Consider the following 22,571-nt stretch of genomic DNA (forward strand, 5'->3'; position numbering starts at 1 on the left):
GGAGAGCCAAAACACTCAGTAATCAAGATAGTCTATGATAATGTTTTCATGCTACACTTGAAGAAATCAAAACTAATACAAAAAATCCATGATAAGTAAGATATCAAAATGTTAGATAAAGGTGGAATCAGTATTACTGATTTTCCTTTGGCCTCGGGGTCCAGGAAGGCCAGGCGGAGCACTGCTGCTGAGGGAGGCTGAGTTAGATTAGGCCAAGCTGGACCAGACCAGGTGCGGAAAGACCACGGTGTGTCCCGGACTAGTGAAACGCTCGGTCCTTCCCTCCAGGAGCCGACGCTCTGAGAAGTGTTTCCCAGTTACTCAAGCTTATTCGACCATGGGATTTTTAAAGTTTTATTTGTTGTTGTTGTTGCATAAATGCTTAGTAATATGCTTCAGAACAGGGTTCTTAGGAACGTATGTTCGTAAACAGTGGACAACATTCCTTCATTCATTCACCTAACTCTTTCCCCATTTAAAAAACATGTACTGGGGCTTCCTGGTGGTCCAGTGGTTAAGACTCTGTGCTCCCAATGCAGGGGGCCTGGGTTAGATCCCTGGTCAGGAACTAGATCCTGCATGCCACAACTAAAAAGATCCTGCATGCCACAACTAAGACCCGGCACAGCCAAATAAATAAATATTAAAAAACAAACCAAAAACAAACAAACGTGTATTGAGCATGTATTTTGGGCCAGAAAGTGGGCACATCTTGAGGAGAGACCCAGGTCGTGCCCTAAGAAGTTTCTAGTCCTTGGAGAAGATGGACGCGTTGATAGTGCGTGGTGAGGAAAGGGACGGAAGGATGCTCCCTGAGGACAGAGCAAGCGCCCAGACTCTGGGGCACTGGGCATCCCTGGGGGTATAAGGATGAGTGTGCAGGCAGGTCAGAGGGTGTGGGCATTCCAGGAAGAGTAACCACAAGTGCAAAGGGTTGGAGGTGGAAACAGTGTCATGCGTTCAGGAAATGCCAGTGGCCTCTACCAATGAAGCGCAAAGGGGTGAAGTGGATGGGGAATAAAGCATGAAGGTGCGGAAGGCCAGTTTTAAGAAATTTGGCCGTGGGAAGCTGTTGCCCTGAACTAACTCACATTGTGGATGATTTCTGCACTTTGCTGGGTTGCACACTTTGCATTTGGGGCCTTATGCACACCTCACTTAGCCAGAGTTCCTTCTGGCTGAATTGGGGTGCTCATCTCCATTCACTTGCTTTAATGATGATTCAATTCTAAAAGCCCTCCACAGACTCAGGACAACGCTTGTTTCAAAATGATCTAACATGCTGTTGATTTCATACTGAGCCTGGGGCTTGCTTATCCTTCTGGCTTCTCTGTCCCACCAGGTATATCAGGATGCACCAGCTGTGTTGCTGTCTAGTCCCACCCCCTGTGGGGTCATCCCCCCCAACAGCACCGTTCACATACCTCTGGCCCTGGAGACCCAAGTCCTTGGGGAGTACAGGTCCACAGTGTACATCTCGACCTTCGGGAGCCAGGACCCCCCTATGGTGAGAGCCAATTTTCAGAATTGTAGTTATAATTGCCATACTTGCCGGACATTCCAGCCTTCGTATGTAAGGCACTCAACATATTTGCATATCCTCTAGTTGTTGGTAGTTCTAGAGTTTTTCATTTTCACTCTGCAGTGGTAAAATACCAGGGCTGTTACTTCGGGAATCTGTTTGTGGTTACATCTAAAAGTGGTGCTTTATAGCAATTGATTTTTCTCACACACAGAGACACACTTGACCCCTCTCCAGACCTATTAAATCAGAATCTCTGAGGGAAGAGGACCAGCACATCTGTATGTTTAACACCCTCCTCAGTTGTTCCTAGTACAAAGCTGGGTACCCCTAGCTTGCTACATGTGGGCTCTGAGATTGGTTTTACTCACTGCTCACCAGATCTTTTCCTGTAGGTTATTGGATATATATACAACTATATGCTATAACATATTCTATAATTGGACTTATATCCCAAATTAGCCTACTGAAAGTCTTAGTCTTTCTCCAAGCCTGGGAAGAGAGAGACATGGAAATCTCTCTGCTGCTTGAGCTGAATCGAAGGATGAATCTTGAATCTTGAAGGAAGTTGCCCAACAGACTGTGAATTCCTAGACGTCGGGTTTACTTGGAAGCTGGGTGATGTCAACATACATTTGTTTGAAGTGATTCTGATTGCTCAGAGAGTATAATATACCCAGATTTTGCTTTTATGTCTTCCATATAAGATGCCATAGGTAAGCCACCTGACTTATAAAGCAACATCACTAAGGCAGGCCAACTGAAAGGTGCCACAGTCCAGGTACCCTTCTAGCCAACAGTGTGCCTGCCCTGCACAGATGCAGCACATGAGAGGGTAGCTTGCTGAGCAGGAAGCACTTTATGAAAGTGCAGGGCACTTTTTATGAAAGAGAAAGACCCCCTTCCTTGGGCAGACACAGTGCCTGGCCGAGGGCACAGGGCAAGGGGAGGAGAGCAAGGTGGGTTTCAGTTCCCAGCCTGCACAACTTTGCTCAGTGTTGCTAATACAACAGCAGAACTGAGACTCAGTCCAGCCACATCCAACTCTGAAGTGCTGGTCCTTAACCTCTAAGTGTTCTTGAGGCTGTAGTGCTGGGTGGCATATCAAGGACCATTATTCTGGTTTCCCCTCGGGTGCACGGCTCTGGACTGACCCAGGGAAGTGGATCATTCTTTTAAGGGAGGAATTCCAGGTCTGATCAGCATGGCCATCCCTGTGACCTTTGACTGCAGAGTACCAGGGAGAAGGGATGTCAGTTCTAATAAGCACCCTTTTATGTCCCTGCTTTTTATAAAGGGATGCTTAAAAGCTTCTGTTTTAATTTGATTTTAAAGGCCAGCCATTTTCAGCCATTCCTGTGTTCTTTCTCTTACATGGAACGCAGGTATGTCACTTAAGGAGCATTGGAGAAGGCCCAGTTATCTACGTACATCCCACTCAGGTTGATTTTGGCAATATCTACGTCCTGAAGGACTCCCTCAGGATTCTCAACCTGTCTAACCAGTCCTTAATCCCCGCATTATTCAAGGCATGCATGGTGAGTAGATTGTGGAACTGTCACTGAAAACACAGCTCTGCCTATGTGTTAATAGGCAGTGGCCTTATTTTGGCAACATGCCTTTGAAAATGATCACCAGAAGCAGAGATTTAAATGGTTCAACTGCATGGAACTATGTTATTCTCATCCCCACTTCCTCTTTATTATAATCTTTTTGTTGATTTAGAAACACAATATACATGTAGTTTGGTAAACAAGCCAATGTATTGACTATAATCCCAGTTCAGGGAGATGCTTCAGAGATCTCCTTACTGAACTGTTCCTGAGCTCAGCCCCGCACTTCCAGAAAACACTTTTTAAATGTCTCTATAACTGGAAATGCTTCCTTGTATTTAATTTGAAGCCATTTGGCTACAGACTTGTTAGTATGCTTATTCTATTTTTATTCTCTCTTCCTTCTGGCAATATTTTAATGTAGTTTTTAAGGATGTAGGAAATACAACAAGATGGTAGTTTCCAAAAGTAGAAATTAAAGAACACAGCAAAACAAAGATAGATAGAAAAATAGATATAAATTGGTTCTAGAAATGAGTCTATCTTACTTCTGTGTATTTTATAATGACACTTAGATCCACTAGTCTTCTATAAGCTAATTTTTTAAACAGAGATACCAATTTTTTGCAGAATTTAGGAATTTCTAATTCAGTAATTGAAACTATTCTTGATTTTAGAAGAAGTTTTCTAAATTTAAATATAAAATTTAAAATAGTATAGCCTTTCTCCTATTTCCAAATTAATTGACATTTGAATGAGTGCTGACCTTTGGTTTCAGCATTTGTCAGATTTTTTTTTTAATTTAATTTATTTATTTGTTTGTTTTTGGCTGTGTTGGGTCTTCGTTTCTGTGCGAGGGCTTTCTCTAGTTGTGGCGAGCGGGGGCCACTCTTCATCGTGGTGCGCGGGCCTCTCACTGTCGTGGCCTCTCTTGTTGCGGAGCACAAGCTCCAGACGCGCAGGCTCAGTAGTTGTGGCTCACGGGCCTAGTTGCTCCGCGGCATGTGGGATCTTCCCAGACCAGGGCTCAAACCCGTGTCCCCTGCATTGGCAGGCAGATTCTCAGCCACTGTGCCACTGTGTCAGATATTTCGGAAAAATCAATTATTGTTAATTTTATAAAATATCAGAGGGAATAGGATCATAGTTTTCTATCGACTTGTAATGGCTCCTCAGAGTCATTGGTCCCAACTAGGAGCCATTTATCATTATCGTTATTATTATATTATCATTTGTCATTACTCCTTGTAAAGACAGTGATTTCCGGTACAGTCACTGCTCTTTTGAACATGCGATTCAGACAGAAGCCCACTCTTGATCTAGTGCCTTGTTGATCTTGTATAATGAATAATGTTGAAAGAAAAATCCTACAGAAAAGGACACCTTCTCTAGTCTTTATCCAATGAGTCGCAGTTGGTGTGTTTGGTGGAAGCATGGGGTATTGCCTAGGAAATGTGGCTTCCGGTCCAGTTTTGTATGTGCAGAGTTCACAGTGGGTAGGAGGAGTCAGCCAACCTGTCTGAGTTGATGAGAGGGGGCATGAGAGGGTCCCAGTGGATTACAGAGGAAGGAGATGGAAAGAAACCACAAGAATGCTTACATACAAATACAGCAAGGATTCCCTTCCTCACTGCCTCCCCTTTCATTTTCAGATATCTCCAGATTTCACAATTTGTGGCAACTTTTGGTACATTTTAAGAAACAAAAGCACATCAAGGATCTGTTGTTTTTTACTAATATAGTATATATATTGAATGACCCATATGGTTGTTAAAATGGGACTTTTTCTTTTCCATAAAGGTTTTCATGATTCCATCTTTTTTGATTGTTTAATATCATCTTAAAACAGCAAGCTCCAGTTCCAAGGAGACAAAAGTGTGATGTTCTTCCCTCAGTCTCCTCTTGGAAAACTGACGTTTATTGATTTGATTACCTTTATAGCATAAAAGTCATTTCAACTGTATTTCTCATAGGTGAAAATTAAACTCCTTTCATATTTCGGCTGGGATTTTTGATGGATTTCCTAGTAAATACTATGTGTGTTAATATAGAAATTGAATTACACTAACTTAGAAATTAACTACAGTGGAGAAAGAAATTGAAATACCATTTATTAAATTTCAACTTGATATACCATACTGAATCTACAGATTCATCCTTACAGAAATCACTAAACATTAGGAGAGTTTCAGTTGATAGCTGTTTGTTCCCTAACCCCAGTGCTCAGTGCCCCCGTAAGTCGTGGTCAGATAATTATTGCATTTAACTTCTTGCTCACTCAGAAATAAGTAGCGCCAAGGGCACAGTCTTCATTTCTTATGTTATCACTATAAATCCATGTCTGGAAGTTCTTCTCTTTTCTGCTGGGTGCCCTAAAAGGAGGGGTCATTCTCTCCCCTCTTTTGACTGCCAGTCAAAAAGTCCACCCTCCCCAGATGCGGCACCCACTGCCAGCCGTCTGTCATGCTTTGCTTTGGAATGTTTGAAATATCAGCCTCCCCTTGAGGTTTTGAATGGGCCAGCTTACTTGGATTAAGGTGAAGGACTCCAAACAATAGAGTAAGTCACCTCTGGTTTGCGTGGGGTAAAAAATATCAGAATGTGAGAGCAGACCATAGAAAGACCCTTTTGGCAAGAGTGTGTGGGCTCTGCTTGTGCACATGGTGCTCCTGTCGGGATGACAGCAGAAATGAGGGCGAGGATGTGGTCCCTGGCCACCGGGACCTCAGCCCTGGGCTGGAAGATAGATGCCTTCTTTGCATGGGTGCCCCTTGCTAGGTGGAGCAAGTGCATTGCTCAGCACTTGTTTGGAAGCATTTGGAATTCTTTTTCATTTACTCTTGGCTCTAATTCAACCTCAGGTGTACCGTTAACTCGAGAACTTGCGTACAGGCGTCAGTGACACCTTGGGATTCAGCTGGCACTAAAACGTTTTCACAGCATCCTTTGCCCCTGTGATCTGCAAGAGAGCCCCTTGCAGTTAGGTCTTTATAGAGTTTCCGGGATCCAGGAAGCAGTAATTCTGATGTCTCATTCAAGCAGTTCTTTTTAAACATTTTTTTGGTCATTTGCCATAGAAATACACAGTGATGTGGCATCAAGGGAATCATCAGGCTTTCACATCTCCTTCTGCTCCTAAGCCATTGGGTTATTTTCTTGTGTAAGTAGGGATCCTCCTTTTTATATTTACTTATTTATATGCCTGTCTCCTTCAAGTGACAAGGGTCTCTGCTTTGAATTCCTGACACATGTTTGTATTAAATCAAGCTTATGTATTGTATTGTTCAAACATTTTACTGCCTTAATTATTTGTATGATAGTTTCTGATATAATTTTATCAAAATCTCCCACTTTTCCATTTCTCCTTGTAATTATGTCAACTTTCACTCCGTATATTTAAAAGCTATGTTGGTAGGTGTATATAAATTCGTGACTTATATATCACAATATATTATTCCTTTTTTCATAGTAATTTGTCCATTTTAGCCCCTATTTATGCTTTTTGACTTAAATTCTATTTTGCCTGATAGAGATAATGCTACATCACCTTTCTTTTAGCTAGCATTTGCATGATATATCTTTTTCATTCCCTTATTTTCAGGATTTTTGGGTATGTATTGGTTTGTTTTGTGTGCTGATTTGTTTAGACTCTCTTAAAACACCACACGACTGAATTTTTTAAATGCTAATGATAGACTCTGTCTTTTAATTGATGAGTACATTAGTTTTCTATTGCTCCTGTAACAAATTTGTTATCTTACAGTTCTGAAGGTCGGTAGTCTAAAATGTGTCTGTAAGGCTGTGTGCCTTTTTGAGACTCTGGAGGAGAATCTACATCCTTGCCTTTGCCAGCTTTGGAGGCCACCTGCGTACCTTGGCTCATGGCTCCTTCCTGCACCTTCAAAGCCAGCAGCAGCATAACATCTTTGCTCTCTGACCTCTGTTTGCATTCTTACTTCTTCTCTGACTGTGACCCTCTTGCCTCCTTCTTATAAGGAACTTTGTGATTACATTGGGACCACACCAGTAATCCAAGATGATCTCTTCGTCTCAAGATCCTTAATCATATCTGAAAGTCCCTTTTGACATGTAAAACAACATATTCACAGATATCAGGGATTAGGATATGGACATCTTTGGAGGGCTATTATTCAATCAACCGTACCAAGACTAACCTTTTAAAATTTATTGTGATTATTGAAATATATGGACTTACTTCTACCATGTCTTTCCTATATACTATACTGTTTTCTTCTTTAGTTTTCTTCTTTTCTGCTTTGTACTGGATTGATAAATTTTCTCCAAGCCCCCCTCCAACCACTGCTATCTTATGTACATTTTTCCCATACTCGTTTGGAGGCTATAGATTTTATTTATTTATTTTATTTGTTATTAACCCTAACAAATAAATGTTATCTTTTTCTAACAATAATGAAAGAAATCAGTATCTTGGTCCTCCTCAAGAATAAGACAAGGACCCTATCACACATTTATTATCTCTTAACCTTTCTTCACACCTGTCATTTGTAATTATTGTGTAGAATTTTGGATCTTCTCTTCTTTCCACAAAGTTGCTGAATTTTGTCATTCAGTAACTACTCACTAGTTATCAAAATAGTTTGCGAATTTCTCTTTATTCTTCTTTTATTTCTTGTATCTCTCTGCTTCCTTCTTGGTTTGTATTTCTTCTTGGTGAATTTTATCCCTTTAAGTTCTATGCTAGAGGTTTCATAGTTTATGTATATTTGACTATATCTTGATTTCACCTTCAGTCTTGCATGCTAGTTTAGCTGAGTATAAGAATCTATTTAACAAGGTTTTTTTTCCTTTGTACATTGATCTCTGGCATCAATTGTTGCTGATAAAATTCTGCTATTAGTCTGATTATTATTCCTTTATTGGTAATTTGTCTTTCTCACTAGTTGCTTTTAAGACTGGGTTTTCATTTTTATTTTCTTAAATTTCTCTTTACTGTATCTGAAGATTTGACCCTTAAATACTGGAAAGTTTTTTGCCATCATCTCTTCAAATGTTTCTTCTCTACCAGTCCTTCTATTTTCTACTCTGAGGAAAACAATACACATATATGCACACGCACACACACACACACACACACACGTTTCTGTGCAATTCTACAAGCTTAATTTTATTTCCATCCATATCTTTCATCTCTTCATCCATCTCTTCATCTCTCTGTGGTGCCTCCTCAGTGGTATGTTCCAGTTTCCAAATTCTCTTTTTGCTTTTGGCAAATCAAGTTTATCTTATCTACTTACTTTTTTTAATATAGTTTTTAAAAATACATTTATTTATTTATGCTGCGTTGAGTCTTCGTTGCTGCACGTGGGCTTTCTCTAGTTGTGGAGAGCGGGGGCTACTCTTCATTGCGGTGTGCGGGCTTCTCATTGTGGTGGCTTCTCTTGTTGCAGAGCACGGGCTCTAGGACGTGCGGGCTTCAGTAACTGCAGCACGTGGGCTCAGTAGTTGTGGTTCGCGGGCTCTAGAGCGCAGTCTCAGTAGTTGTGGTGCATGGACTTAGTTGCGCCGCGGCATGTGGGATCTTCCCAGACCAGGTCTTGAACCCATGTCCCCTGCATTGGCAGCTGGATTCTTAACCACTGCACCACCTGGGAATCCTTACTTTTTAAATTTAATTTCGGTGACTGTACTTTTCAATTCCAAGATTTATAATTGGTTATTCATATCTACAATTCTTGATTCATATCTTCATGTTTTTGTTTCATAATCCTTGTTTTATATATATTATCGTATCCTGAACCTCTACAAGGGTCTCGGCACATTTTCTAATCAATTTCATTTAGCTCTATTGATGCTCAAGAATGAATTCATTAACCAGTTGTTTGAGGTTGCATTTGGAATTTTAAATGATAAATTAATCAGGTGTGGGGTATTTTTTCTCTCATTCTCAGTGCTCTTATCTCCCTGTCCAGCATTTTTTCCATTTGTCTTCACCCTGAGCAAATCAGTAGTCCAGAGTCAAGTGTTGAGCCTTTTTTCCATGGGGATGTAGATTCAGTCATCACACTGGGCAGTGGCTTGGCCTGGAGCCTATCTACATGACAGTCTCTGTTTCACCACCATAATGTCCACCACCACTGGCACAAGCCTGTGTGTAGACTGTAGCCTCAGGAACATCACAGCTTTGTTTAGCCTTCTTTCAAATACAAGGAATCTCTGTTAGCTTGGAACCTTGACCCTTATCCTTTACTTCCTGGAGGCTCTTTTTGGTTTCTGTTTTTCTCCCTTGAGCTTCCTTTACTAGAAGTTTATTGTTTCTCTTCCACTTCTGGCCTACATGATGTTTACCTTGTTTTTGAGTACGACTGTGCCTGGAAACCAGCATCAAATCAAAAAGACAACCTACTGAATGGGAGAAAATATTTGCAAATGGTAGGATTGATAAGAGATTAATATCCAACATATATAAACAGCTCATACAACTCAACATCAAAAAAAAAGCACAATTAAAAAATGGGCAGAAGAACTGAATAGTCATTTTTCCAAAGAGGAAATGCAAATGGCCAACAGGCACATGAAAAGATGCTCAACATCGCTAATCATCAGGAAAATCCAAATCAAAACCACAATGAGTTATCACCTCACACCTGTCAGAATTGCTATCATCAAAAAGTCCCAAATAACAAATGCTGGCAAGAATGTGGAGAAAAGGGAACCCTTGTACACTGTTGGTGAGACTGTAAACTGGTGCAGCCACTGTGGAAAACAATATGGAAGTTTTTTTAAAAAACTAAAAATAGGGCTTCCCTGGTGGCGCAGTGGTTGAGAGTCCGCCTGCCAATGCAGGGGGTGCGGGTTCGTGCCCCGGTCCGGGAAGATCCCACATGCCGCGGAGCGGCTGGGCCCGTGAGCCATGGCCGCTGAGCCTGCGCGTCCAGAGCCTGTGCTCCGCAATGGGAGAGGCCACAACAGTGAGAGGCCCGCGAACAAAAAAAAAAAAAACTAAAAATAGAACTACCATGTGACCCAGCAATTCCACTCCTGGGTATATCTCTGAAAAAAACATAAACACTAATTCAAAAAAATACACACACCCCGGTGTTCACAGCAGCATTATTTCCAGTTGCCAAGATATGGAAACAACTATGCCTGGCTTTTCATTTTTCAAAACATGATCTCTTTTTATCTGTGTGTTAGAGTAAAAGACATGTTTTAAAGCTTAAACTCATTGATCTATTGTCAGTCCTCTTAACTGCTTTTTATAGTGCTTTATATATTATCGGTGAGCACTGACAAAAGCATGATGAACTGTATCTTCAGCTGGCCTGAGAGAGCAGAGTTCTTATGTCTTAGCCTTAATTGTGAAAAATCTATAAAATAAATTCACAGTAATAAGGAAATAAGAAGAGAATAACATTCTAGTTTATCATGGTGGGCATCTTTTCTTTCACCACATAAAAGTCATAGCCATTCCAGAATAGACTGTGCTTTTCCTAAGCCATACCAAGTGACTCATTCAGTGACAAGAGGATACCAGTGGCAGTGATATCAAGAGACTTCCAGAAGCAAAGGTTTGTACTTGACAGAGAGCTGTAAGCCTCTCACCCCCACCCTCACTTGAGACCTCTTTTACTTTGGCATAGCTAAATGTGAAACTCAAAAGACAGATTCCAGTAGGTCATATTGATTATAAACCACCCTGAGAGAAGGAAAGCTACTGATTGAATGTTAGGTAACATGATGGGTCAGCACCTCCCCTGAATTTAGAGCGACAGCTCTACTGATTGAATATGATTAGTTCCAGTATAAGCTAGAGCCAAAATGAAAGGAGATTTGATTTCCTTGTCACTAAAGAGCTAGCCAGAAAATAAAAGAAAAATGTCTTGGTTTCCTGCATGCTTTGTAAACCTTTCCATCTTCATTCTGCCTATTCCAGCTCTTAATTAGCTTTAGCAAATTGTTTATGTTAATTAATTATTATTCAGGCAACAGTTAATACTTGTCACCACAGAGGGAGATTAAGGCAAAACTTCCTTCATATGGATCAAGTGTGTTTTTTTTTTCAAGTTCTAATTTCCCGCCTCCATAAAAATCTATAACTTGTTCCCTATTACCATCATCATCATCAACCCAACTGCAATGGGCTAAATGTTTGTGCCCTGCCCTCCAAATTCATATATTGAAATCCTAACCCCCCAAGTGATGGTATTAGGAGATGAGACCTTTGGGAGGTAATTAAGTCATGAAGGTAGAGTCCTCATGAATGAGATTAGTGCCCTCGTAAAAGAGACCCCAGAGAGCTTTCTCACCCTCTCCATCACGTGAGGATACAATGAGAAAAATGGTTGTCTGCAACCCAGAAGAGAGCTCGCGCATGCCAGAACCTGATCGTGGTGGCACTCTGATCTCAGACTGCCATCCACCAGAACTGTGAGAAATGAATTTCTGTTGTTAATAAACCACCCAGTATAGTATTCTGTTATAGCAGCCCACATTGACTAAGACACCAACTCATGTCACTTTTAGGGGATGCCTATTATTGTCATTATCAACTAAAAAATTTATTCTGCCTGTTTGTGCACTGACAGTAGACAGTCATTTTCAATAATAAGCTAGTACAAAATGAAATAAACACTTTTATATAATGATAAAAGACAAGAAGAGATGCATGGTGTAAAAGTTTATTAATGGTATGAAATCCCCAACACACATACGTCAATATTATATGATGTTGATCAGGGAGCAGATCATATTCTTCCTTAGTCACATTTCATCTTCCCTGTCTCAAGTAAAAGGAAAGAGACTGGAGAGGCATATATAACATAGTAGAGCTCTCCATAGGGTGACACTTGGGGTAGTTTTTTAAATGTCAGTTGCGATAAAGTTGTATGCAGCATTGTTTCATGCTTTGGAAGAAAAAAATCCTCCTCTGAGATGTTAGGACATTAAACTGGGGTGTGTCTGGGAGGGGAGGACAACATTATCTGAGGGTGGGCATGGTCATGTGTCATGCACGGTTATCTTACATATGGTAGTCACTCAACAAAGAGTGGTTAAGTGTGTCAGTGCTGAAGTAGTATTCTGTACTATCGACAGTGTAGGTACTGTATTCAAACAGATCTGGAATCAAGCCTTAACTGTGCGTGCACTAATTCTGGGCACGTTATTTAATCTTTCAGAGCCTTTGGTTCCTTCTCTTTAAATGGAACTAATAATGGCATCTAGAAGATTAAACATGATAATCTATGTAGAAAGTGCCTGGTAAAAAATAAGCACTCAGCATTCAATAGATGGTAGCTTTGATTATTAATGTTGACAAGACAAGAAGACAAGAAGACAAGAAGATCTAGGTGAAATGGCTTATGAAAAGACTTAAATTTTTATGACACTGTATCTTAAGATCTTTTATATTTTTCTTAGGTAAGAAAGAAAAAGAAATAAGGCACACTCAGAGAGGCCCCTAGGTTTCAAATTTAACTGATCCACGTAGTACAGTGCTCTGTCAAATGGGAACTCTAATGCTGCCTTTTTCCTTACTCTTCACTTGTTTCTATAATTTTTGACAGTGAAGCCATCTTATAAAATATAAAACATTTTTATTGATGAATCCATATGTGTTCTTCCACATCAAAGAAAAAAAGGTTTATTATATGTATATGTATAACTGATTCACTTTGTTATAAAGCAGAAACTAACACACCATTGTAAAGCAATTATACCTCAATAAAGATGTTAAAAAAAAAGGTTTATTAGCAAATAACTTACTTTAGAAATTTCAGGTTCATTAGCTTTCTAATTCTTTAGCTCCTTGGGGCTTATTTATTCATGTATTTGTACAGATGCGTCCTGGCACTGTGAAAATCATGCCTATGTGCTCAGAGCAGTCCTATTTCCTTTTATTTAACTATCATCATGACTTGTGTTTGATATGACACTTTTCACTGTCTTTTTAAAAATTTTTTTATCTTAAAAAAATTTTTTTAATTAAAATTTTTTAATCTGTCTTGAGAAGGCAGTGACTTTCAGAAAGAACATTATTGTCCTTGTTCAAAGATACCTTCTTGTAGCCTTAAAAGATTGTTGAAAAAGAATAGATACATGTATATGTATAACTGAATCACTTTGCTGTACACCTGAAACTAACCCAACATTGTTAATCAACTATGCTCCAATATAAAATAAAAATTTTTTTAAATTGTTGGTACACATTACTTAAGAGCTGTGTAAATTACAGATACCTGCCTCCCTCATACAGTCAAAGTCTGCTGGCCTTAAAATTCTCAGACTTTTTTTTTCCCCACAAATGGGGAAATTAAGAGGTAGGGCAATTGCTTGACCAACCGGAACTCTCAGCGTACCAAGCTCAGACCAAGCCCTTTCAATTCAATATATCATTCTGAACTACTTCCCTCTAAGAACAGAGAGAAAAGCTGGGCAAGATACGAAAAAGCATGAGTTTAAGGGAATGACGGAGCAAACAAAGCCAATGACAACCCAAAAGTAAAAGGAAATTGAGAAATATACATCCAGCGTTTGTGACTGCTTTTCCCACATAGTACCAGAAGAGGCTGAAAAACTGAAAGGAGCTTTCAGAAAACTCACTGGTCTAAGAAGATAAACATTGGAATCAGGACAGGCTAGAGAGAGAAAAATTGGAGAAGAATGGACTTGGTAAGACTCCCAAACTTTTGGTTAGTACTAGGAAAAGCTACATTCTGGGAACAAAATTAAGCTAGTACAGACCATCATTTTAATCTCTGCCTATATAAAGGAGTTCTGGGATTGCTGGTTTTCCCCAACATCTTTCCTAGAAGCAAATATATAGTCTCACCAGAGGAAGACAACATTGTTCTAAGCCTCAAAGTATCTCTACGGTTTTCATATACAACGTCAAACAGTTAATTTAAAAATTACCAGGCATACAGGAGACAAATTAATATAAATCTACAATATGCTTAATATACTGAAGGAAATAAAAGGCAAGATTTAAAATTTTGGTAGAGATCTAGAAAGTATAAAAGAGAAAAAATGGGAATTGAAGACCTAAAAAATACAATTGAAATTAGGAACTCAATAGATGGGTTTAACTGCGTATTACATACAGATGAAAACTGTGGAAGTGAACCGTCAGATGAAACTACCCAAAATGAAAATGTAGAAGAGTTGGTAAAACAAATGCACAGAGAGAGGGAGAGGAAAAAAGCTTTCATTATCTTCCATAGAAGAAAATGGATAAGGCTCAAACTGAAAAATTAAGAAGTAGCAGTAGATTACTTACAGATGTGAAGGTAAACACCAAAAGAAAATGCTAAAAATTAAAGGGGTTGCCCTCATTAATGTGCAACAATGAGAATGAGAAGGGTGAGAGAGTGCGTTCAAGAGACAAGTGTTTTTCACAGTATACCTTCTTAAAAATATTTTTAAATTAATTTTTATTGGAGTATAGTTGCTTTATGATGTTGTGTTAGTTTCTGCTGTACAGCAAAGTGAATCAGTTATACATAAGCATATATCCACTCTTTTTGAGGTTCCCTTCCCGTTTAGGTCACCACAGATCATGGAGTAGAGTTCCCTGTGCTACACAGTAGGTTCTCATTAGTTATCTATTTTTAACGTGGTAGTGTATATATGTCAATCCCAATCTCCCAATTCATCCCACCCCCTCTTACCCCCCTTGGTAACCATAAGTTTATTCTCTACATCTGTGACTCTATTTCTGTTTTGCCAATAAGTTCCTCTGTATCATTCTTCTAGATTCCACATATAAGCGATATTATATGATATTTGTTTTTCTCTCTCTGACTTACTTCACTGTGTATGACAATCTCTAGGTCCATCCATGTCTCTGCAAATGGCACTATTTCGTTCCTTTTTATGGCTGAGTAATATTCCATTGTATATATGTATCACATCTTCTTTATCCATTCCTCTGTTGATGGACATTTATGTTGCTTCCATGTCCTGGCTATTGTAAAGAGTGCTGCAATGAACATCAGGGTGCATGCATCCTTTCGAATTATGGTTTCCTCTGGATATATGCCTAGGAGTGGGATTGTTGGGTCATATGGTAGCTCTGTGTTAGTTTTTAAAAGAACCTCCATACCGTTCTGCATAGTGGCTGTACCAATTTACATTCCCATCAACAGTGTAGGAGGGTTCCCTTTTCTCCACACCCTCTCCAGCATTTACTGTTTGTAGATTTTTTGATGATGGCCATTCTGACCGGTGTGAGGTAATACCTCATTGTAGTTTTGATTTGCATTTCTCTAATGATTAGTGATGTTGAGCATTCTTTTGTGTGTTTGTTGGCAACCAGTATATCTTCTTTGGAGAAATGTCTATTTAGGTCTTCTGCCCATTTTTGGATTGGGTTGTCTGTTTTTTTGATAGTGAGCCGCATGAGCTGCTTGTATATTTTTGAGATTAATCCTTTGTCAGTTGCTTCATTTGAAATATTTTCTCACATTCTGAGGGTTGTCTTTTTGTTTTGTTTATGGCTTCCTTTGCTGCACAAAACTTTGAAGTTTCATAAGATCCCATTTGTTTGTTTTTGTTTTTATTTTCATTACTCTAGGAGGTGAGTCAAAAAAGATCTTGCTGTGATTTATGTCCAAGGGTGTTCTGCCTGTGTTCTCCTCTAATGGTTTTATAGTGTCTGGCCTTACATTTAGGTCTTTGATCTGTTTTGAGTTTATTTTTGTGTATGGTGTTAGGGAGTGTTCTAATTTCATTCTTTTACATGTAGCTGTCCAGTTTTCCCAGCACCACTTATAGAAGAGGCTGTCTTTTCTCCATTGTATATTCTTGCCTCCTTTGTCATAGATTAGGTAACCATAGGTGTGTGGGTTTATCTCTGGGCTTTCTGTCCTTTTCCAGTGATCTATATTTCTGTTCTTGTGCCAGTACCATACTGTCTTGATTACTGTAGCTTTGTAGTATAGTCTGAAGTCTGGTAGCCTGATTCCTCCAGCTCAGTTTTTCTTTCTCAAGATTGCTTTGGCTATTCAGGGTCTTTTGTGTTTCCATACAAATTGTCAATTTTTTTGTTCTAATTCTGTGGAAAATGCCATTTTTAATTTGATAGAGATTGCATTGAATCTGTAGATTGCTTTGGGTAGTATAGTCATTTTCACAATATTGATTCTTCTGATCCAAGAACATGGTATATCTCTCCATCTGTTTGTGTTGTCTTTGATTTCTTTCATCAGTATCTTATAGTTTCCTGAGCACAGGTCTTTTCCCTCCTTAGGCAGGTTTATTTCTAGGTATTTTATTCTTTTTGTTGCAATGGTAAATGGGATTGTTTCCTTAATTTCTCTTTCTGATCTTTCATTGTTAGTGTATAGGAATGCAAGAGATTTCTGTGTATTAATTTTGTATCCTGCAACTTTACCAAATTCTCACAATATAACTTTTCTAGAACCATTTAACTTTGGAAATTGTGTATGTGTATACATTTAATACAAATAAAATTTTAAAATTTACATCATGCTTCAGGACAGAGTGTATAAGTATGCTACCATTTATGCAAGAAAAGTATATATGCAATAATATAAATACATATATGTCTAATTTTACTTATAAAGTTTCTCTGAAAAGCCAGGCAGAAAACAGCAAACAGTGGCTGCCTCTGGGGATGGTAACTAGTGATCATGCACAGGCATGAGAGACAGAGAGAGACTCATTATCCTTGAATCCATTTGAATTTAACACTGTGACATGTATTATTTATTTTTAAAGAAAAAGCTTCTAAGAAAGAAAGAAACTGGGAATGAATCTGAAGCAAGAGAGCAAACAGAGTTAAAATTAAATGCTCTCTAAAAGAGAAGAGTGATCGTATCCTTTTAGAATGAGTTATTTATTCAAGAAGTATACGTGTGTCTTCTTGTTACACAAATAACATTTCCTTAACTTCTGTTTATTCTATAAGGATAGAGAAAAAAATCACTGTATGCCACCCTGAAGCTAACCACTATAAAATCTTTGGTGTACATCTTCCAAAACTTTACTGTGTTTGTGTGTCTGACTGTGTATTCCTACCCCCCACCGTCAAAAAATACTATTTCATTACCAGCTATTTTCATTCAACAGTGTAGTATAGTCAATTTTGTTATGAATTATTAAGGAGTATTCCTGTTCAGGTCATTTTCGGTGACTGACTTTATTGCATCATTTGGCTCCACGACAGTTGTTTAACTAACTAATCCCCTACTGGTAGGTGGTTTCCAGTTTTTCACCACTGTAAACAATGCTCACGTCTTAATTGCTGCTCCCATCTTTAACTGTTTCCTTAGACTAAATACCTAGAAATGCAATTGCTGGGTCAAATGACATGAACATAACTAAGCGTATTGATACATCTTTTGATATTATGTCTCAGAAAGTTTGTACCAGTTTGTATCCTACCCACCCTACCCCCATCAGTGTTAAAGAATGTCACCCTCTCCAAGACCCTTGCTAACATTTTGTTTGTTTTACTAAACTGGCAGATGAAAAAAAGTGTTGTATCATTAGTTAAGTTTGTGTTTCTTTGGCTTACTGGTGATGCTGAACATTTTTCATATATTTATTGGCCAATAAATAAATATTTTTAAGCATCTTCCTCATGCCTGGGATAAACTCTGCTAGCTGAAGGGAGAGACATAAAAATGATCTTTCTTCATAAAATCATAAGAATGATCTCTTTCTTCAAAGAGTTTACAGTTTCAAAAAAAAGAAATGGATACAAAAATAACACAGTATTACAGTATGCTGCTATGTTATATATAAGCACAGAGGAGGAAGTGGCTAATTCTTCCATAAAATTAAAAATGTTCAGAGGTAGGCACATTTGAGTAGAGACTTGAGGCATAAGGAGGAGAAGGACAGGGAAATGGGGTGTACATTTCCAGAGAACAGCATAGTTAAATGCAGTGATGATGTACAGCTCACTTGGGAAGATCTGGTGTGGCTGAAACCGAGGGTGTGTGTTGGAAATTGACAGTGCCTGGGAAGTAAGCCTGGAAAAGTGCATTGGGGCCCTCTAACAAAGGATTTGGAACAAATCCTCCAGACCATAGGTTCTTATCTGGTGTACCGGTCTTGATTGCAGGCTGCCTTTATTTCAAACAGAAAAGATGAGAAACACCCACCATGTTTGGGGGTCAAAGAACCCTGGAAATTATATGTAAAGTTTGGGATATGTGGTGTGTGTGTGTGTGTGTGTGTGTGTGTGTGTGTGTGTGTGTGTGTGTGTGTGTACTTTTTCTATGGAGGGGTTCCATAGCTTTATCAAAGGGGAAAAAAATTCAGCACCACTGGTCCAGACACTGGGGAGCCACCCAGAATCTCCAGCAAGAGAGGCATAGGATCAGGCCTGTGAAAGAGATTCCTGTCAACTAGATTGGGGAGGGTGCAAGCAGGAAGGAGAACTGGACGTGAAGTTTTGAATGATAACGTTAATAATAACCACCAATTATTGAGTATTTACTTTGTGGTAGACAAAGTACTAGGTGCTTGGCACCCATTTTATTTCATCTTCAAGTAATACATTTAACAGATGAGAAAACTGAAACCTAGATTTTAAAAATTAATACAGAGCCACCTGGCTACAAATGGGCAGAGTCCACAGTTGACCAACAGGTCTCCGTGTGACTTTAAAGCCCCCTCTTTTAATCATGACCCTCTCTGCTTCTCTTATAAAGCTCCGGCATCATTTCTTTTGTACTTCATCTCCTAACGTTCAGTTAATTATTTTAAGCAGCAAAGTGACTCACTTCAGGGCAGAGAACCATATGACTACAGATACCATTTAGAGGACAAAAAAGAGAAAGGCCTCAGTGACTGTTCATTGTTCTTGTTCCACAAAGAATTGGTCATCTGCTGAGATAATAGTATAAATCCAAAGAAATCCCTCACTCTGCACCTTGGTTCTTGTTGTTATTTGTGTCCTCTCATTCCATGGAAGGAAATTCCTGCAGATTTCAACTGGCAAGCGAGTCATTTTAGAGAAAAGTGCACAGTGCTGTTTTCTTCAAGCTTCACAGTCATTAGCACTGCAGGATAGGAGGTCTGCCTGAGTGTAATTGCTCTCGTTTACTGTTGAAACGACATGTGCAAACACTTTTGTCTTTTATGGCAAATATTAAGTACATGATAGGGTAATTTATAAAAGCTCTGACTGTTTTACCTTGGGACCTGATCACTGCCTAAGAAGTGTGCTAATGCCCTATTGTCAAATAAAAAGCAAGTGTTAGCCTTAGATATGTGTACCCTCATATCTAAGGAGGAGGGTTTAACACTTATCACCAGTGGGCGTGGAATTCTGAATTGCAAAAGATCACATTTTTTCCATCCTTTGCACAGTCATATGCACATACACATACCAACCTCCTGTATGTGTTGTTCATGGGCTACTGGAATGACTCAGGCATTCTAGCACCAATTCATAGAAAAAGCAGAGGCAGCTGTTGCTGAGATTTTGGTAGAAGGCTTAGGAAAGCTAATTTTTTTCATCTTTGGAACCCTGTATTAGTTTTCTATTGCTACATAAACAATTACTCCAAACTTAGTGGCTTAATACAATACAAATGTATTACCTCAGTTTCCATGGGTCAGAAGTCCAGACATGACTTGGCTGGATCCTGCCTTTAGGATCTCAGAAGGCTGAGATCGAGATGCTGACTGAGCTGCATTCCCTTCTGGAGGCTTGACTAGGGAAAGATCCACTGCTAGGCCCCCTCAGGTTTGGCAAAGTTTGTCTTCTCTCAGTTGAATAACTGAGGCCCCATTTTCTTGCTAGCTGTCAGCCAGGGACTGCTGTCAGCCTTCAAGCCCCTCACAGTTCCCCACCATGTACCCCTTCCATAGACCCTCACATGCTTGGAATCTCCTCATTAGGAAGAGCCCGATCCCTTCTAAGGGCTCTGTGTTCCGGCGTAAGTCGGGAACACTGGGGTAATCTCTCCATCTGCAAAATCCGCTCACAGCAGCGCCTAGACTAGTGTTTGATTTAATAACTAGGAGAAGATAACCGGACACCAGGAGATGGAGTAGGAGTAGCCATCTTATATTTCTGCGTACTGTAAACCCTTATGAGATGCTTCTCTTCTGGCAAGAGTATTGTATGTTAATGTTTTCTTAGCATCCATCCTTACTGTCTCAGTTTTGTAATATATTTCAGGGACAAATACTATTGAGCCCATAATTGTGTCATGTGGGACATTTCAGCTCTTGGTAAAATGATGACAATAGCTGTCATTTATGGAGACTTACTGTGTGCCAGACACTATTCTGAGTTTTATATGCATCACCTCATTTAACCATCAACTCTGTGCAGAAGGTGCAGTCAGTATCATGAGCTGCAGGTGGGAAAGCTGAGGCTGGCCACGGTTAAGTGACATGCCCAATGTCCAACAGCTGGAATGTGGCAGATCTGGGACTCAAACCACAATGTCTCTTTTCCTTTAGAGCCTTCCTTCCTAACCTATCAGTCGTTGTCTTGCTGTGTTGTTATTTTGAAAGGGTTACCAAATGTTCTCCATAGCTATGATTATCACTCATCCATCCCTCCTTTAGTCAAATTTGCCATCTAATAACATAAAACGTCACATAGGCCAAGTCCTCCATAAAACAAAGGATACCCCTAAAAGCCAAATACCAAAGAGACACAAGGTGAGAGTGGTTTAGAGCCTGACTTTTGGTAAGGATAGTCCAGTACCTTAGCAGCTGGCATTTTATTTTATTTTTTTATTATTATTTTTTAATATATATATTTATTTGGCTTCACCGGGTCTTAGTTGCAGCACATGGGATGATCTTTAGTTGCCGCATGTGGGATCTTGTAGTTGTGGCATGCGGGATCTTTAGTTGCGGCATACGAACTCTTAGTTGCGGCATGTGGGATCTAGTTCCATGACCAGGGATCGAACCCAGGCCCCCTGCATTGGGAGTGCGGAGTCTTAGCCACTGGACCACCAGGGAAGTCCCAGCAGCTGGCATTTTAATGTGCCTTGTTCTTGGATTCTAGGATGTACTTTGCTGCCTGGTTTTATGCCAAACATTGATTAATAAGCTTCATCAAAAAGAAAACTTACCACTTCAGCCCTGGAGAGCAACTTCAGGTCTTCTTTCCAGAACAGCCAACCCGTGTCAGCAGGAATCAGAATAGAAATGGTACCCATCCGTCGAAAACTAATGTCCCCAGACTTGAAATAGCACTTAGGCTGGTGACACCCTCTCTTTATTGTAGACAGAGGGTTGACCTGTGCTACTGGCTAGACGAGGAAAATAAATGGTTAGAACAGGAAAGCTGACGTTGCCAATACCCTCTTTTGAAAGGCATTTTTTTTTGATAAAAGAAGGACAAAAATGGCATTGATTTATGTTTTGATTGTAAGCTGAGCCTCATAAATAAGTAAAACTATGTAGAGTGTTCAAAGGCCATATATTTGGGAAGAAGGGCCAACAGAATGAAATGATCCTGCCTAGAACGTTTTTATTATATCTTCTAGCTGCCCCTCCATTTGTCCTAACAGCAGATAGATATGAACTCCAGGCCTGCAATTCCCATAGAAGTTGAAATACCAAATTATACTCCTACTTCTGTGTTCTGATAGAGTAAACTCTTCACCTTCCAAAATCTGTTGGGGGAAGACTTAAGGATGTGACAGTATACAGAACCAACAAGGTAGCTAGAGCAGAGAGTAGCTAGCAGTTCACCACGCCTGTCCTCCTTTACTCTTGGGCCAGAGCAGATGACATTTCCCAGCCTCCTTTGGAGTTAGGTGTGGCTGCGTGACTGAGCTCTGGCCAGTGGAAGTGAGCGGAAGTGATGTGTGCCACTTCCAGGCTTGTGCATAAAATCTTGGCATATGACCCTCCATTCTCTTATTGGCCAGGCAGATGTCAATGTCCACACTGGCTTAGAAGCCATGAATTAATAAACATGTCAGTATCTGTTTAGCTGGGGCCCTTGAATGCCTGAATGGAACAGAAGCCCATCCTCACTCCTGCCACCAACTGGAATGCGTGTGAGCCAGAAATAAGCTTCTGTATTATTAAGCCATTGAGTATCAGGAATCTTTCCATTATAGCAGCTGGCATTACTTTATCTAAAATAATAGCCTAAAATGATTACTGTATGTCTTTCAAAGTCAATCAGGACATTAAAATTTAAATTCTAAAGGACTTCTAGAAATGCAAAAGATTACATCAAATGTTGTGATTTTATTGTTCTATAGGAAATTAAACAAATATCTAACTTAGCAATTATATTTCAGCATTTTTTTTTCTTTCACTGGCTATATAAACCAGTCTCTGTATTCTCCTTGGAACCAGCTTTATTATCTACTGATTTTTTTCATTAAAGAGAGAAATCTTTGACAAAATAAAATAAAAGCCTAGAATAAAAAAAACTGAAAGTAAGACAGATAGTTCTAAGTAAAGAGAAGGGCTAGTTACTCAAGCATGGGAAATCTATTTCCATGTATTACTTTGATTATGTAGGTCAGACTGAAAATGATATGTCAGAGATTCCT

At 39.4% G+C, this 22,571-nt stretch overlaps 1 protein-coding gene across 1 annotated transcript in view; it reads left to right on the forward strand.

Annotated features, from left to right (window-relative positions):
- HYDIN (HYDIN axonemal central pair apparatus protein) overlaps positions 1 to 22,571 on the forward strand; it is a 431,085-nt gene that overhangs the window by 215,716 nt on the left and 192,798 nt on the right. The window contains exons 18-19 of the mRNA XM_024735584.1: positions 1,343 to 1,507; positions 2,908 to 3,060. Of these exons, the coding sequence (XP_024591352.1) occupies positions 1,343 to 1,507; positions 2,908 to 3,060 (318 nt within the window). The remainder of the gene's footprint in view (positions 1 to 1,342; positions 1,508 to 2,907; positions 3,061 to 22,571) is intronic.

Source organism: Neophocaena asiaeorientalis, unplaced genomic scaffold, assembly GCF_003031525.2.
Source record: "Neophocaena asiaeorientalis asiaeorientalis breed wild unplaced genomic scaffold, Neophocaena_asiaeorientalis_V1.1 scaffold40, whole genome shotgun sequence".
Classification (NCBI taxonomy): Eukaryota; Metazoa; Chordata; class Mammalia; order Artiodactyla; family Phocoenidae; genus Neophocaena; species Neophocaena asiaeorientalis.